Below are 16,347 nucleotides of genomic sequence, written 5' to 3'. Positions count from 1 at the left end.
TACTCGTACATTACTTGCTTTCATGAACTAACAGTGCACTAATATTTGTAGCATATAATTATGGCATGCGTCTGTTGTTAAATGCATACCCTACATGCATATTTTTGCATGAGAGTTTGTAGCTATGCACCATGATGCTTCCCTCAAGAACTTCTTGCACTATAATTTTACATCAATCAAGGTAATCATTTATAATATCTGTGTCTGTTGTACAACAAATACATCTAGGTGTTGTGACAGGAACGGGGAAACATGAGCAGCGACAGGAAGCCCAAGCCACCGAGGCCAGCAGCTCCCCCTGCTCCGAAGAAGAGCGTCAAAAAGCAGGCATCCTCCGGTCTGTCTTTCAGCTTCAACGACCTTAAAGCAGTGGACAGTGATGATGAGGAGAAAAGCTTTGCACGCTCTACCAGGCCGGACACCCAAGAGTCCATGCACAATAGTCGACGGGACAAAGAACTGAAGCCATTGTCAAGTGCCAATCATGATACCAAGGTGAAGGAGCTGAAACCATTGTCTCACCCTAGTAGTGAGAGTGGGAAATCAGGAGAGCTTAAATCATTCGGTAGCCTTGACAGAAACTCAGTAGATTGTGGTTATGAAGTGCTTGACCATCCATTTGCATCAAGGTCAGTTGAGGCTCCGAGGCCAGTTGTCCAAGTGCAGAAGGTGCAGGAGGAGATTCAAAGGTCATCTCCCCCAAAAGCTGGTGTAGAGACAGATAGGAAGGAGGACCAGAATGCAGCCAAGGGTAAGCCAAAGCTGAAGAAAGGTGGCTCAGGTGTCCTCAAAGTGGCCACAGAAGTTCTGGAAGAGAATGAAAATGACATTTTGAGGCTGCCTGCTGATTCTCAGGAAGCACTGGCTGATCCCTTGAGTTTCTTGGACAAGGTGATGGAAGATCAGTTGGGCAGCAGTTTTGATGACGATGACGACAGTGGAAGCAAGAGTCATCTCCGCAGGAGGAGAGAGAGTGGAAATGCCCGAAAGAAGGATCTCCATCAACATCGGGCCAAGAGCTTAGATGCAGACTTTCGTCACAACTCTGAGAAAGTAGTCAATGGTGACAACTCCCTTGACATTAACCCTTGCTATTTCAATGTTCCAACCCCTTCAGAACTGAAAGATGATCCTGTGAGGAAATCTGAGTCTGGAGCAAATTCCAAAAAGTCTCAAGCTAAAGTGATATCGTTGTCAGGCCTCCTGTCCAACCCGGACAATTCAGAGGTCGATGGGGAGACGCAGAGTATTCGTACCAACTCTGACGGAGTCAGAACCCCCGATGTGCCACCTGACGAGACAGACTGGGTCAAGATAGAGCGGAAGCCCCAGCAGGATACCAGCAGTCCTCCCACCTCCTCCAGCCGGGCGCAGTCTCCCGAGGAGGAGAGGAATGCCGTTCTTGAGGAACCATCTGTGTCTCTCCCAGCCCTACCCATCTACACCCTCAGTACGCTGACATTGGCAATGTTCGGCTACTACCTCTTTCCGCTGCCAACTTACCTGAGTGGCTTCCTGACAGGCCTCCTCTGCGCCTTCTACCTGGTCCTGTTCCTCATCTGGCTCAATCTTCCAGCAAGAGACAAGTTCTATGAAGAGGAGGCTGGGACAGAGGTGGATACCCCTCTTGTCATCCCTGGACCCAGACAGACAGCAGCCAAGATCAGGAAAGAACAAGAGAAGGTTGTTTTGAAGGTAAGAATCTGACCCTACTCTTTGCTGTTACGATCATTTCTAAATGTAAGCATTCATATAAATTCAAATTTCTAATTGAGATGAAGGCATATATCCTAAATTTCACTCACAGCTCACAGCCATTTTCAATGTATACAGTGCTCTGTATTTATTCGTGGAAAATTGAGCAAAGAAAATGGGATTCCATCAGAATTCGAACCCAAGTCCTCCGGATTGCTAGCCCGGTGCTCTACCGACTGAGCTATAGAAAGCCCTAGTTCAGTGTTCGTCCCAGAAACCCTAAATTCTCAATGCGTAAATGGTCAGAAGCTATAGCAGGGTGTTTGTGTGCGACACACACGTTCGCACATCGAGCATTGAGATTTTTTTTTTTTTTTTTTTTTAATGGATTTCGTCTGGTCTTTTGTCATTTGTTGGTGTGCTATATTTTGTCTCGCACAGTTGTTAGGATGTAATACTCCTGTAAAATAAACTCCTCAAAAAAAGTTCTGCAAGTCCAATTTGACGTATCATATTTCTCTCAAAACTATGTCATTTCATTCAAATGTGACATCATAAGAAAGCCTGATTACTTATCTTTAAAATGACACCTCACTTGCTATGATTGGGTGTTCTTGGAATGTGCAAAACAGCTGAGTATCGGGACAGATCAAAAGTGAAAAGTGGCAACAATTCTGCTATTGATAATGTACAGTTTCGATGAAAAAAGGTCACTGGAATAAGCAATGCTGAAATGACTGCACTTTCAAAAACTCCCATTTCCTAGACATTAGATGACTGTTTGGTCAATCTTTATGTTTAATTTTAATCTGCAGATACTACCGCATTTTTTAATTCATGGATGAAGCCTGGAATCTAATGATAGTCTCACAATGCATTCTTTTCAAGCACATTCCTTCCCTGAAACAACAAAGCAAATGGGAATTACACTGTTTGACATAACATGTTTGCTCTATTTTGCAACATTTCACATTTGGCCTTTCCTCATACTCAGTCATGCTGCACATTCCAGGAATACCCAATCATAGCAAGTGAGGTGTCATTTTAAAGATAAGTAATCAGGCTTTTTATGATGTCACATTTGAATGAAATGATATAGTTTTGAGAGAAATATGATACGTCGCATTGGACTTGCAGAACTATTTTTTTAAGGAGTTTAGAGAAGGATTTAAAGGAAAGCCCTGGACTGGCACAACCACTTTTGCTTCCTAAACAGTTTTGTTTATGACAGTGCACAGGAATGCACTGAGGTCAACAGGAATATTGAGAGGATAAGTCACAACTTTTGCAGTCATCTATAATGTCAACATTGATTGACCTCCATAACCAATAAATGTCGGTATTAGTTAGTACAAAAGGCTTCAGTACATGTCAACTCTCAACTGTACACCAAGGTACAACCATATAATGCATAGACAGTAAAACAACTAAATATACCATTATACTGTAACCAAAAATATTCACAGCAGGAAGCACTTGCAAATAAGCCAGTTTGGAGTTACATTGTAGCTCGTGTGCACATGGGTACAAATAACCTTTCTTTTTTCTCAGTTGGTTAGGCACTACACTTGTTTTAAAAGAAATACAGCTACAAATGTGTACTTGTAGCTTTCGCAACATAACAACACATGGAATTCTTCAATCATGTTCGAACAAAGGCTGAACTTGCATAGACCAGGTGGCTAGAAATATCCATGATCAACATGGTCATGTGAAAGCATCCATAGCATTATTTGGCATTGAATCATTTTCTATTGATATTGCGAAATACCACTTTTGCTGTCAGGTGGATGTGATGGCAACCACCATTTAGAAGGATATTTGAATAATCATTACGTCACAGATCAATCTCAGTGAATTTCAACACCAGCTTGCCCTGTTGGTGCAAATGACCTTTTTCTGCTCATGCGCAAAGTGGAACTCCGAACTGGCTTATTGGAGCTGATGGTCTCTTTCGCGTCATAAAATTTTCGCGAATTGTCACTGGTTTTCAATGTATTATGTATACAAAACCTTTCACAAGCAGGAGGCAATTCCTTCAATCTGCATTTGGAAGATGGACTTGTTCCACAGGAGGCAATGACTATACACATATGTGTAGGTTCTGAAAAAAACACAAAGATGTGTCATGCACACTAGTTGGTGCTTGTTTAAAGGGTGTGTACAGTTCTGGGGGGCATTTCATGAAGGAACTTGTCGGATAAAATGTCCGACAAGTCAATTATATCCGACAAGTTTTGAGAAATTCTTTAGTCTGATTGGCTGATTTCTCTGAACTTGTCGGATATAATTGACTTGTCGGACATTTTATCCGACAAGTTCCTTCATGAAATGCCCCCCTGGTCGAGGTGAAGATTTAGCTTTTAACATTTTGTGAGATATTCAGATACCACTCTATGAGATGTCAAGGAGCATGCAGTTCTAAAGGGTATCAAAAGTTTATTCGATGAAAATCGGTTTTGAAATGTCCGAGATATCCAAAAACAAAGTGAAACAAAGAGATATTAATAAAGTTGGGGCATGTCGCCTTTTATTATTAGCACTTTTTTGGATATCTCAGCCATTTGAAAACCAATTTTCATCAAATAAACGTTGAATCCTTCTTAAAATTACATGCTCTTTCATATTTCATAAGAGGCTTTTCATTATCTCACTTAGGAATGTTCAAAACATGAAACCCTACCTCAACCAGTACTGTACAGTCCCTTTAAAGAAACTGTCAATTAAAAGCGTGTTGTATGTGACTAGCAAGATAAGGAAATTATACAGTAATATTGCATATTGTAGTTTAAAGGGAAGATAAACCCAAAGAGCAGTGTGGATTTAGTGAAAGCAGCAACATTAGTAGAACACATCAGTGAAAGTTTGAGAAAAATCGGACAATCGATGCAAAAGTTATGAATTTTTAAAGTTTTGGTGTTGGAACCGCTGGATGAGGAGACTACTAGAGGATATGACGTATGAGTGGACAACAATACAAAGAAAATATAAAGGATATTCAACAAAAATTCACTTTTCTAGAATTATGAAAGAGCAGTGGACCAACCGCTTTCAGAAAGCAGGGGGTTTAATTGCTACCCTCAACATATGTCAATATCAAGTTGATGGAATTTGTAATTTTCATGAAAAATGGATTTTTGTAGTATTTTCTTTATATTTTCTTGATATTGTAGTCCACTCATACGTCATTTACCTCTAGTAGTCTCCTCATCCAGCGGTTCCAACACCAAAACTTTAAAAATTCATAACTTTTGCATCGATTGTCCGATTTTCTTCAAACTTTCACTGATGTGTTCTACTAATGTTGCTGCTTTCACTCAATCCACATTGTTCTTGGGGTTTATCTTCCCTTTAAGTAGATCACTACCTTTGAAGGAAACATGCAAAAGCTTGGCTGCAGATTGTGTACATTGAAATTAAAGAAAAAGGATTAGCTCAAAACCAAAATACATTTGATCCATGCTAGACAATCATTACTGATTACTTTTTGTTTGTACTAAGATCTATTTTTATGCAGTATGTCAGTTTTGACAGGATTATCAAAACACTGCCTTTACACTAAGGGTTTCCTCTGTACAACTAGACAGGCATACGAGATGTGCTGCATAAAAGATGTATGCGGTACATGGTATGCTGATTTTGATGTTTTTGTATCTTACAGATCATTTGCTTGATTTCTTTCACATTTACAGTGATTCTTTCAGGGTGATGTACACGTGTATATATGTGCTACAAGTACAATATTAGTATAAGAAGAGAGTAGTAGAAAGCGGCAGTATAAAACTGTAGACAACTTAAAAATTTTAAGCTTGCCACAGCAATCAGAGGAAATGAAATATCACTTTAAAATCAGAGCAGATTACAGATTTTTCACTTTCTATGCTGTCCAGAGGTCTATTTAAACTTCAAATATTTTATATATTTTTTTTTACAATATGTACCATGAATTTCTTAAAGTGAGGTTCACATGTATTTTGTGAGACGTCTGGGGCACATGTAGCAGCATGGAACTCTGTCCTTTCAAAAATGGTTGAGAATGATGCATTCCTATCACTTCCCGCATGCTTATATAATACATTGATGATTGTACACAGGCTGCATTGAACTGTGATTCCTGCCTCCACCATCCCAATATACCATTTCATAGTGAATAAGTTGAAACAAATTACAAAGGAGCATTTAGATTGTCATGATAGTGCCACATTCTCCAGAGGTGTTGGTTAGGAGGAGCCTGGAGGAGGGCTAGCAATCCCAAAGAAGATGATTTAGTATCAGCAGTTCGATTTCAATCTGCGAGATTCCCCTCGAGGTTCGGAAGCAATTACTTCTTAAGCTCACTCAAGGGAGCTGGGGGGGGGGTCCAGTGGTATCATTGTGATGAGGGGAAGGGATGAAGTTTGGTACCATTGGGATGCAAGGTTAAAGGCCAATCATGAAGTGCAAAGATTGGGCAAAGGCAGGCACTTTGTGACTTTACGGCTACCATACATCCCTCATCTGTAGATAATTTCTCATATTACGTGTTTAGTGCATTATTCGAACAGTTTTGTAAACTTAATGATGGGTTCATTGTGTTTCTACTCAAACTTTGTTCAGGGGTCCTTAAAGGACAAGTTCACCTTCATAAACATAAGGATTGAGAGAATGTAGCAATATTAGTAGAACACATCATTGAAAGTTTGAGGAAAATCGGACAATCCGTTCAAAAGTTATGAATTTTTGAAGTTTTTGTGCAGTAACCGCTGGATGAGAAGACTACTGCAGTGTATGAATAACTTAGATGTCACATGCGTACAACAATATAAGGAAAATATAAAGAGAATTTCACAAAATTTCATCTTTTGAAAAAAGTACACATTCCCTTGACTCGTTACTGACGTATGTTAGGGGTAATATTATTCCCCCTGCCTTTAGAAAGAGGCAAGTCAAGTGCTCTTTTATTATGCGAAAAAAGTGAAAATATGTTGAATTTTCTTTACATTTTCTTTATACTGTTGTACGCATATATGACTCACAAGCTGTTGTAGTCTCCTCATCCAGCGGTTCCAACACAAAAATTTTTAAAATTCGTAACTTTTGCATCGATTGTCCAATTTTCCTCAAACTTTCACTGATGTGTTCTACTAATATTGCTGCATTCTCTCAATCCTTATGTTTATGAAGGTGAACTTGTCCTTTAACCTGTTGAGGACGGGCTGATTTTGCTACAACGCATTTCCCATAGACACTTGCCAAGTATACTCGGGACTTGTCTTCAAAGGGTTGAGAGTATTTTTAATGTCATTGTGTTTGTAGAGCAGAATATCAGAATAATTACGTCAGTGTATTCTCATACAGCTGTAACTGTCTTTGAAAATAATGACATGTGAAATTGAAAAAGAAAAGACATATAATGACTTTTAATAATTGCATTGATGATAAAGATGTAGACGGATATATATTGAAGAAGTTGAACAGACTTTAATGAGTTACTCGTATTATTCTTGTGCACTTCAATTACATCACCATACAACACAATATTGTATAAAGTAAACTACACAACATACACCGTATCATGTACAATTGTATTTGTACATTTAGGGGCCAAAGGGGAATGAGTGGAAGTGTACCTTAGGACATAAGGGTCCTTTCTGGTTGGATGGATTATACAATGAGGTACATGCTGCCTTTCCTTGACATCTTGGAAAGCTGGATTTTCTTATCCACACTTCAGTAGGAATGATATAAAGTGGTGTTGAAAGAAAAGGAGTGGATGAACTGTTGCAGACAGACTGGGGAACCGCATGGTAATTGTGTAGCATTGCATTGTAAAACAGGTACATACCGGTACAGTACAGTGTGTCACCAATGTACGAGATTACACTTGTGCGTGGTGTAGAGTACAATGTGTATACCTGTGGGCAAACACATGTACATATGTATGGAAGAGGTTTGAGGCTAACAGGTTGCCAGATGTCATGGCCATACAAGAGTTTGTTGACCCTTGGGAAATGCATTGTCATTCTCATGTGCTGCTGCTGTGTTCTAGGGCCTGCTCGTAGGGGGTAGAACTGAAGTTTCACAGTAAGCTCACAGCATTGAAAGTGGGGAGGGGTGGGGAGGTATAGGGATCCGTGCAATGTAAGACACCGAAAATGCTGGAAAGCCCATTACACAGATGATGGGCATGTGAGCTGCCTGTTTGTTTTGCCACCTGTGTACAATGCATGCATAGTGTCTTACCTCTCGGTACTGTAGGCATGTCATAACTTCTGGCAGTAAAGCTGCACAAGATGTGTAAGTAAATAATATGTGTACTGTAAAGTCATGGTTTTGGAGGGGAAATATTCATCAAATTGGCAGAATAGGCCCATTCTCACTGGGAAAGAAGACAACATTAAAAATTGTGGCATTTGAGCTTTTCCGTTCACACTGCAACAAAAATTGCAAAGTTAGAAATTGCAAGTTTTCACCACAGTGATATATTCATGCACAATTTGCTCTACAAATTGCTACTGTCGATACTAGCAAATCAAACAATAGCCCAGGGGACTGGCTGTGTGGTTTGATCAAGCTTGGCCATGGGGAAGAATGGAAACATTGATTTGAATTCATGTGTCAAATATCACATCCTTGTGTAGAGAGTGTTCTCCTAAAACATCAAAATGAGACTTCACTCAAAGTTAGAGAAATTTTTCTCCATCTGCTGATTTTCTTTGGCAATATTGTGAGTGGCCTATGGCACCCATTGCCTAGCAACTTTCTCCAAACTTTTTCTGATGTTGCAATTTTTTTACTAGTGGTGTGACTGGCCCAAATGATAACAAGATGTGACAGTGAACAAGAATTGGCTTCTTCAAGAAAGTCATTCACAGTATACAGGATAAATGAATTCTTGTGTCGAGTTGTTTTATTGCAACTGATTGACAAATTGCCCTTCATCGATGTACTAAAGCATTGACCAGTCGGTGCTAATATTTACATCGATGAAGGGCACTTTGTCAACCAGCTTCAGTAAAAACAACTTGATGAAGGAATTCATGAAATTGGTGTAGTACGTGCTGCTATGAGGGATCAGAGCTAGAGTTGGCTGTTGTATGGAAGCTCTGTAGTCTAGTGGACACATTCCCAGATCTAGTAATGAGGAGATTGTTGGTTCGATTCCAACCAGAGTATGTACATATATGCCCATGATTTTTTTTTATCATAGCTGCTACTTAATAATGAATAATCGATGCTTGTATTTATGTTGATGAAGGGCAATTTGTTAATCAGTTCCAACAATGAAGAGGAATTGTGAAAATATCAGTGAGGTAGGATTGATTATAGTACCAAAGAAACCCTGAGTTATCTTGTGAGCCTTCCTTGATTGTGCAACTAGGCAAACCTGTCTGCAATCCTACTTTTTTATGCTGAGGACCTTTTTTTTTTTTTTTTTTTTTTTCAGGTTACAGCACCCACCACTATGCGAAGTCGAGCATTCCAGTTTCCAACTTTCATCATACAATATTCATTCATTGTTTTGTTGTTGTTGTTGTTTTTTTTCTTTGAATTTTGTCCATGCTGACAAAGAATGGCGATGAAGTTCTCCAATATGATCTCAGCCCATGGATGGAAGAGGTGACTTACCGGTGGTTTGCTGTGTGTGTGTGCTATTTTCAAAACGTCTTTGATGTGATTTACAACCTTTCTGTCCTCCAGTTGTCATGGATCCAATTTATGTAATTAGACACAAATTAGTTGTCTTATGTGCCTTTTGATCACACGTGTAATGTTCTGATCACTAACCTCTTTTCTCAGCAGAACAATGCAGATCTCAGATATCAAAGATCTTGTTATCATTAGAAAACATATGGTGCATAGTTTTTAGATATTTCGTGCCCATGAGAGTGACCTGTAGTGCTTACGTCAATGTTTCTGGCCCCTTTGAATGTAATCTTGTTTGTGCTACTATAGTTTTCTGTCAGTAAGCTTACAATATGGTGCTTTATTGTCATACAGAGAAACATCTAGTGTACCTCCACTCAGAAAGCAAGAAGCTTTTGGATTATAAACTAGGGTAAAGAAAAGCTGTGCACAAGTGCAAACTTGTGGAAAATCTGACAGATGGCATGAAACTTGCAGCCAAATATTTGAGTAATGTTGAATCATATGATTTGGCATTCCATCAGTCACCCCTTGATAACCTTTGAACTCACTCGCATGATGCCCCTTTTTACCTGTCAAGATCAAAGCATAATTCACAGGAGATATCAGGTCTACAAGCTGCCAACTGCAGACAGGAAGAAATCCCAAAAATGTGCAGTAGCAGGGAGGAGAAAAAGTATGTTATTATGTGGGGAACAGTTGAAGGAGAGGAAAATAGAGGAAGTGCAAGGTTATGTTCACAGAGGCCACATTGAGTTAAAGTTACGGCATCTTGTTCACTCTCACGTTCAAACAATTCAAAGCCAGGGACTGATGAGCCTTTACTGTACCTTTAAAGGGGCTGTACGTTACTGGTTGAGGTGAGGATTCAGGTTTATAACTTTTTTTTTCTTTTTAATGAGAAAATGAGAAACCTCATGAAATATAAAAGAGCATGTAATTTCAAGGAGAATTCGACGTTTATTTGATGAAAATTGGCCTTGAAATGGCTGAGATAGGCAAAACAAAAAAAAAAAAAAAAACGATCCTAATAAATTGACAGGCCACAACTTTTATGAAGACCTCTTTGTTTTTCCTTGTTTTTAGATATCTCAGTCATTTCAAAACCGGTTTCGTCAAATAAGATTTTGATTCCCCTTGGAATTGTATGCTCTTGAACATTTCATAGAGTAGTTTCTACATATCTCGCAAGATGTTTCAAGCTGAATCCTCACCTCAACCAGCACTGTACAGTCCCTTTAAAGTTCAATTCCACACCATGTTAAAGTTGTCATTACTAACATGAATTAATACCACATGACAAGACATCAAAGTAGTTTGTTGACTGTTGTTTGTCATGAAAGCTTTCAATGTTCAGGACACAAGAACAAGGTTGGCATTCAGCCTGGCTCATGCTTTATTCCATCAGTTCTGAAAGGGGAAGAAAGAGAGCCACACCCCAGCACCAGTGTGTTAACGAATGGCACAAGGGTTTGTGAGATTTGGGTTGGCTTTGGGGTTGGGATGTAATAAATCTGCTCAGAGAGTTTGTTAAAGGGTGTGTACAGTTCTGGTTGAGGTGAGGATTTAGCTTTTAGCATTTGCGAGATATTCAGAAACCACTCTATCAGATGTCAAAGAGCATGCAATTCTAAGGGGTATCAAAAGTTTATTTAATGAAAATCGGTTTTGAAATGGCCGAGATATCCAAAAACAAGGTGAAACAAAGAGATCCTAATAAAAGTGTGGCCTGTCGCCTTTTATTATTATCACTTTTTTGGATATCTCAGCCATTTGAAAACCAATTTTCATCAAATAAACGTTGAATCCTTCTTAAAAATACATGCTCTTTCATATTTTATAAGAAGTTTCTCATTATCTCACTTAGGAATGTTCAAAATATGACTTCCCACCTCAACCAGTACTGTACAGTCCCTTTAATAATGAAGTTCTGTACATTTCTTTTTTCTTTTTTCTTTTTTTTTTTTTTTACCAATATCAATATCATCCATACAGACCTGTTCGGTGTGAGTGCTGTTTTTTTTTTAATGTTTAATATTTATTTCAGCCATAAATGGAGGGCTTCTGTATGCCTAACAATGTCAGTTGATTTATGCACTGACATAGCAATGCACCTGACTCGTTGCATTAGCCGTTGAATCATCTTTTCTTCCTATTTTAGAAGCCCCCCAGTTGTGGCCGAAATAAGTTCCAGAAAAAAGAAGAAAAAAACAGATCTAGGTCTATATGTCTTAGCACCATACTTACAATGTGAATAACACACTGTGGTTTGTTTGTGCACACTGGAGTCATTGGAGTCATGAGTGACCAACTAACAAGCTAATGTTCAAAGAAGGAATATGGATTCACATATTAAGTAACACCATTCGATACTAAGAATCTTTAAAGAGTTACAAACAAACTGCTAAAAACAAAATGTCTATAGTAGGCGGAATATTGCTTTGGGGATTTCTCCTGCACCACATTGTTTGCTTCTTGATTGAGTAATAAACTGGAAGTCTTGTTGGCAGGAATCTAATGACTTGGGCTCCATTTCAATTTCCTGCAATGAGTCCCTCAGGGTAATAATGAGCGAGGAGATAAACATGAATTACCCAAGATATATTCCACCACTTCTATTATTGTATATGTTTAGATGCCACACTGCAAAATGTGCAGTCATGTGGTATTAGTCGCTCACACTGAGCAATGCTTGTCTCCATATGATCAAAATTTATTTGTTTTTTATTGTGTGAACCTGGAGATGATGGGAAATTGCATCTTCACAAATAGTTTCTTCAAATTACAGGGAACTTGCTGTGAAAAACAGGTTCATGGCTGTAAACAATATGAAATGCAATGATTGCTCAGATGTTCACAGTAAGGATATTGATATTGTGAAGTTTCAAGTGAAGCTGCTTCACTATCAAAAATGATAAAACCTTCTTTTTTTCAGAGCTTTTTGTTGCCATAGGAGTGGTTTCATGATAGAAATAACTTTTGAGAAAACTGTCATGAGATTTTCTAAATGCAGGAAATTTATACAGTGGACTTCTGGAGAAAACAAACCCTGCAGTCAGACAGCTATTCCGCTGTAAAATAGTAGGCCAATGTAATTTCTTTCTATTCATGGAGAAAATGTGATTTATTAATGATATTTTTGTGATTGTTGAGTTGTTGCTGTGTTTGTGGGAACTTATTGTTACTGGATACTTTGCTTTGATCACACACGATGTATGAACTGTTGAACTGTGAGGGGATAGAACCGTAATTTGAATTTCTTGGTCTCCACAACTGTAAAGTATACAGTTTTGTACAATACAGGAAATCATCACAGTCACTAGAAAATAAACAATTTAATTTCCAAACTTGGGTAAGGATCTTCACCATTGTATCTAGCTATCACAGGAAAAGCAACATCATGAAGCACAGAATAGGGCTTTTTACACAAGTTTGCTTAGTCCCGGACCAACGGTGGGGCTAAGGGGGGGGGGGGGGCCTTAGCCCCACCGTTTGTACGGGACTATCCTCAGCCCACTTTCTCTTTACACTCGTTTTTGCCAAATTGGGCTAGCCCCACCAATAATCCCGTACTATCTGGCCCTGCAAAATAGCAGGGTTAGCGCCGCAATTGCGGTGCTAGTACCGTAATTGTGGTGCCAGGCAAGTGAGTGTAAACAGAACGAAAAAATAATCTGGGGCTAAGCGACGGAGACGAAGTCGGACCCCCACTGACCAATCAGAAACTAGGTAATCAAGTGCTGCCGGTGCGTGCGTGTACGTGTACAGTGCACAGCGTAATCATGAATATTCATGTGGTTTGGAAAGTCCAGGGCTAAGAAATACGAGTGTAAAAAGGTCAGTTTTCTCCTTAGTCCCGGACAAGAGATAGTACGGGACTAATTGGCCAGTGTAAAAAGCTGAAAAAATTGGTACGGGACTAACGATAGTCCTGGGTCAGAGAAAGTCCGGGGTTAAGAAACACAAGTGTAAAAAGGGCTTATGGTTTTGGTCACTTTTTTTTTTTTCAACAAAACTAGCTTGATATCATTCTTTGTTGTTGAAATGTTTGTCACTATGCTGAAGCCAGAAAAATGATGGAATTGTCATACAATGTGTAAAGAGGTTTTTCAAGACCCTAAACAATGCTGAATTTACAAACACAGAAATTGGTATGTGGGGCTAATGCAGTTCAAAAAAACAAACAAAAAAACGAGTGATACATCTGTGACTTATATTATGTAATTGAGAACCAGAGAGACAAAGTATGTACTCTATGTACAGCTGTAGCTATCACAAGCTTCTAAAGAAATCCCTTGTGTAAACTTGAAATGTAGTGCATTTCCCTCTATTGTTATATTGACAATTATTTCATTAGTTTACAGAATACCAACATAACCAGAAATGTTCAATGTATAATATAAACCTGTTGTACCAAAAGAGACCTTAGCCACAATGCGAGAAGTTTTAAGTAAAGACTGAAACAAAAGAGGCATATTGTGACATATGTAAAAGCATTTATAAATGGGAAGGTGCATTAAATGGTATACTAGTATTGTAAGTCAATATATCTTTATTCCACATCCAATTTTGATCAGGTAGCCACAGATGAGCTGCTTTAAAATGTTGGTTTCCATTCAAAACAACTCTTTCTATAGAGCAGATTTTCAATTCAGTGTCATACATCACACACTGTCAAGACATGAGACAAGTTACTTTCACTTCTGTGTTTACTTTTAAAAGCATTTTTATCATTAGTTCCTTGGGGGAAAACCCCCCTCCAGACACACATTTTTCCTTTAATATGTTTCACTGTGACGTATGGCAGAGTTTAGTCCGGACTTTAAAGGACAAGTCCACCTTCATATACATATGGATTGAGTGAGTGCAACAGTATTAGTAGAACACATCAGTGAAAGTATTGTTACGACCAAAATCACTCTGAGAATGATCGCACAAAAGAAACAATCAACTGATGTTCAGGCGGTTTATTAACAGTGATATTGTGGGTACAGACTTGTAATCGGTTTTCACATCAGTACAATAATGATCACTATAAACAAATATAAGTCAGTAATGGAATCACTTACTCACTAAATCACGAAATCCCTACAGTTTCCTGGTAGTGTCCAAATACGATGCTTGATGCACAAATGAATGATCCGTGATGCACCGATGAATGATTCCTTCGACGTAAATCCAGAGGCTTAGGTTACAATAGTCCGCGTTATAAATCCAGGGTATAGTCCACGATAGATGTTCACGGCGAAACGCGCAGAATCCAAACGTTGTGACGACCACGTCCAGTTGATGCGTTTAATGATGATTCACTTTATAATGTCCAGCAAGGAATCCAGCCCGTCACAGCTTTGCCATAACAATGTCCGTTGACACTAAAACATGGAGTCTATCTCCAATGTAGGCAAATTAATTCTCTGCAGGCAAAATGTCTCCCAGGCCTTATCTCCACAAACACAGTTTGTATAGCAGGTCAGCAGGTAACAAAGGACTGACTATAACAAGTCGCTTCAGAGCCAGAAGTGACGTAACTCTCAGAGCAGAGGTGTTGGGTACTCTCCCTACCTCAGAATTTCTCCTGCTTATATACTATCCATTCACCCCTTTCTAGTACATTCTGTAATTTTCTCCAACCTGGGGCCACATACCTGAACATACTAGCAAGTCCAAATTCCAGGAATCCTGGATGACTCACACTGCCTAATATGTGCATAACATCATTGCTAAAATTAACTACCAATCACATTGGGTTACAAGGGCAGTGCCTCACTCAGCCAGCACTTCCTAGAATTTTCTGGAATGGGTTAAATCATTCTAGATTGAGTGAGCTATAATATATTTCCTGTCACATGCATACATGTACTGTAGCTACATTGTATACCACATAGAAAATTCTCCACTGATCTGGTCAGCCTGTATGTACTATGTCTATATCATATAGAATGTTCTCCATTATTCTGGTCCACCTGTGTACATACACATTAAAACAACCATGCATACAGCCTTGATACATGTACATAACTACTTGTGTGTACATTTGTGACAGTATATACTTCAGTGTATAATGTCACATGCGTACAACGATATAAGGAAAATAAAAAGAGAATTTCACAAAACTTTACTTTTTGAATAAAGTGCACATTTCTTCGACTTGTTACTGATGTATGTTAAGGGTAATATTATTCCCCCTGCCTTCTGAAAGAGAGAAGTCGAGTGTTCTTTTGCTATGCGAGAAAAGTGAAAATATGTTGAATTTTCTTTGTTCTTTCTTCATATCGTTGTACACTTGTGACATCACAAGCTATAGTAGTCTTCTCATCCAGCCGTGACTGAGCAGAAACTTCAAGAATTCATAACTTTTGAACGGATTGTCCGATTTTCCTCAAACTCTCACTGATGTGTTCTTCTTATATTGCTGCATTCACTCAACCCTCATGTCTGTAAAGGTGAACTTGTCCTTTAAAAAGAAAATGAATAGTAGTCATTTGAGAGGATCTTGCATTCTGTTTCAAACTGGACTAGTACACTGTATGTGTATCCCAACTTTCTCCTTCATTGAACACACAAAATTGACTGGCAGTTGAGCTCAGAACCATTTTGACTTGGAAATGTGAACACATGGACTGTTTTCTGAGAATTACAATTTTATGGAAAAAAAAAAAGATGTTCTATAACTCTCATTGTTAGACTTAAGGACTTTAAGCAAATTTTTGCACAGTCTGAATGTACTACATCCCAGCATGCTGTACTTCTGCATTAATGTGGTAAGACAATGTAAGTATTAAAAGAAGTTGTGCTCTTATAACATTTTCCACTGATCTTAACAACTATACTTGTATGTTTCCAAAGTTTGCATGCACTTTTGTTTTCAGGAGTTTGAAATGGTTCATGATGTCGTTAGAACACAGATGATGCAAGTCGTACAATTTGTATACATGTACATCTATGAATATGCTTTTTTTGTGTGTGTGTCATTTGAAGGTACAAGCAGTTGTTAGGAAAAGAAAAGAGACGTATAACACAATTCAG

At 38.7% G+C, this 16,347-nt stretch overlaps 1 protein-coding gene across 2 annotated transcripts in view; it reads left to right on the top strand.

Annotated features, from left to right (window-relative positions):
• The first annotated feature begins 234 nt into the window (after positions 1 to 234).
• Positions 235 to 16,347, top strand: part of LOC140231495 (testis-expressed protein 2-like) — a 50,054-nt gene continuing 33,941 nt past the window's right edge. For both annotated transcript variants that reach the window (XM_072311629.1, XM_072311628.1), the window contains exon 1: positions 235 to 1,695. In XM_072311629.1, coding sequence (XP_072167730.1) covers positions 253 to 1,695 — 1,443 coding nt within the window. In that variant the 5' untranslated portion in view covers positions 235 to 252. The remainder of the gene's footprint in view (positions 1,696 to 16,347) is intronic.

This window comes from Diadema setosum, chromosome 8 (assembly GCF_964275005.1).
Source record: "Diadema setosum chromosome 8, eeDiaSeto1, whole genome shotgun sequence".
NCBI classification, from domain to species: Eukaryota; Metazoa; Echinodermata; class Echinoidea; order Diadematoida; family Diadematidae; genus Diadema; species Diadema setosum.
This window is presented reverse-complemented; position numbering and strand designations above follow the sequence as displayed.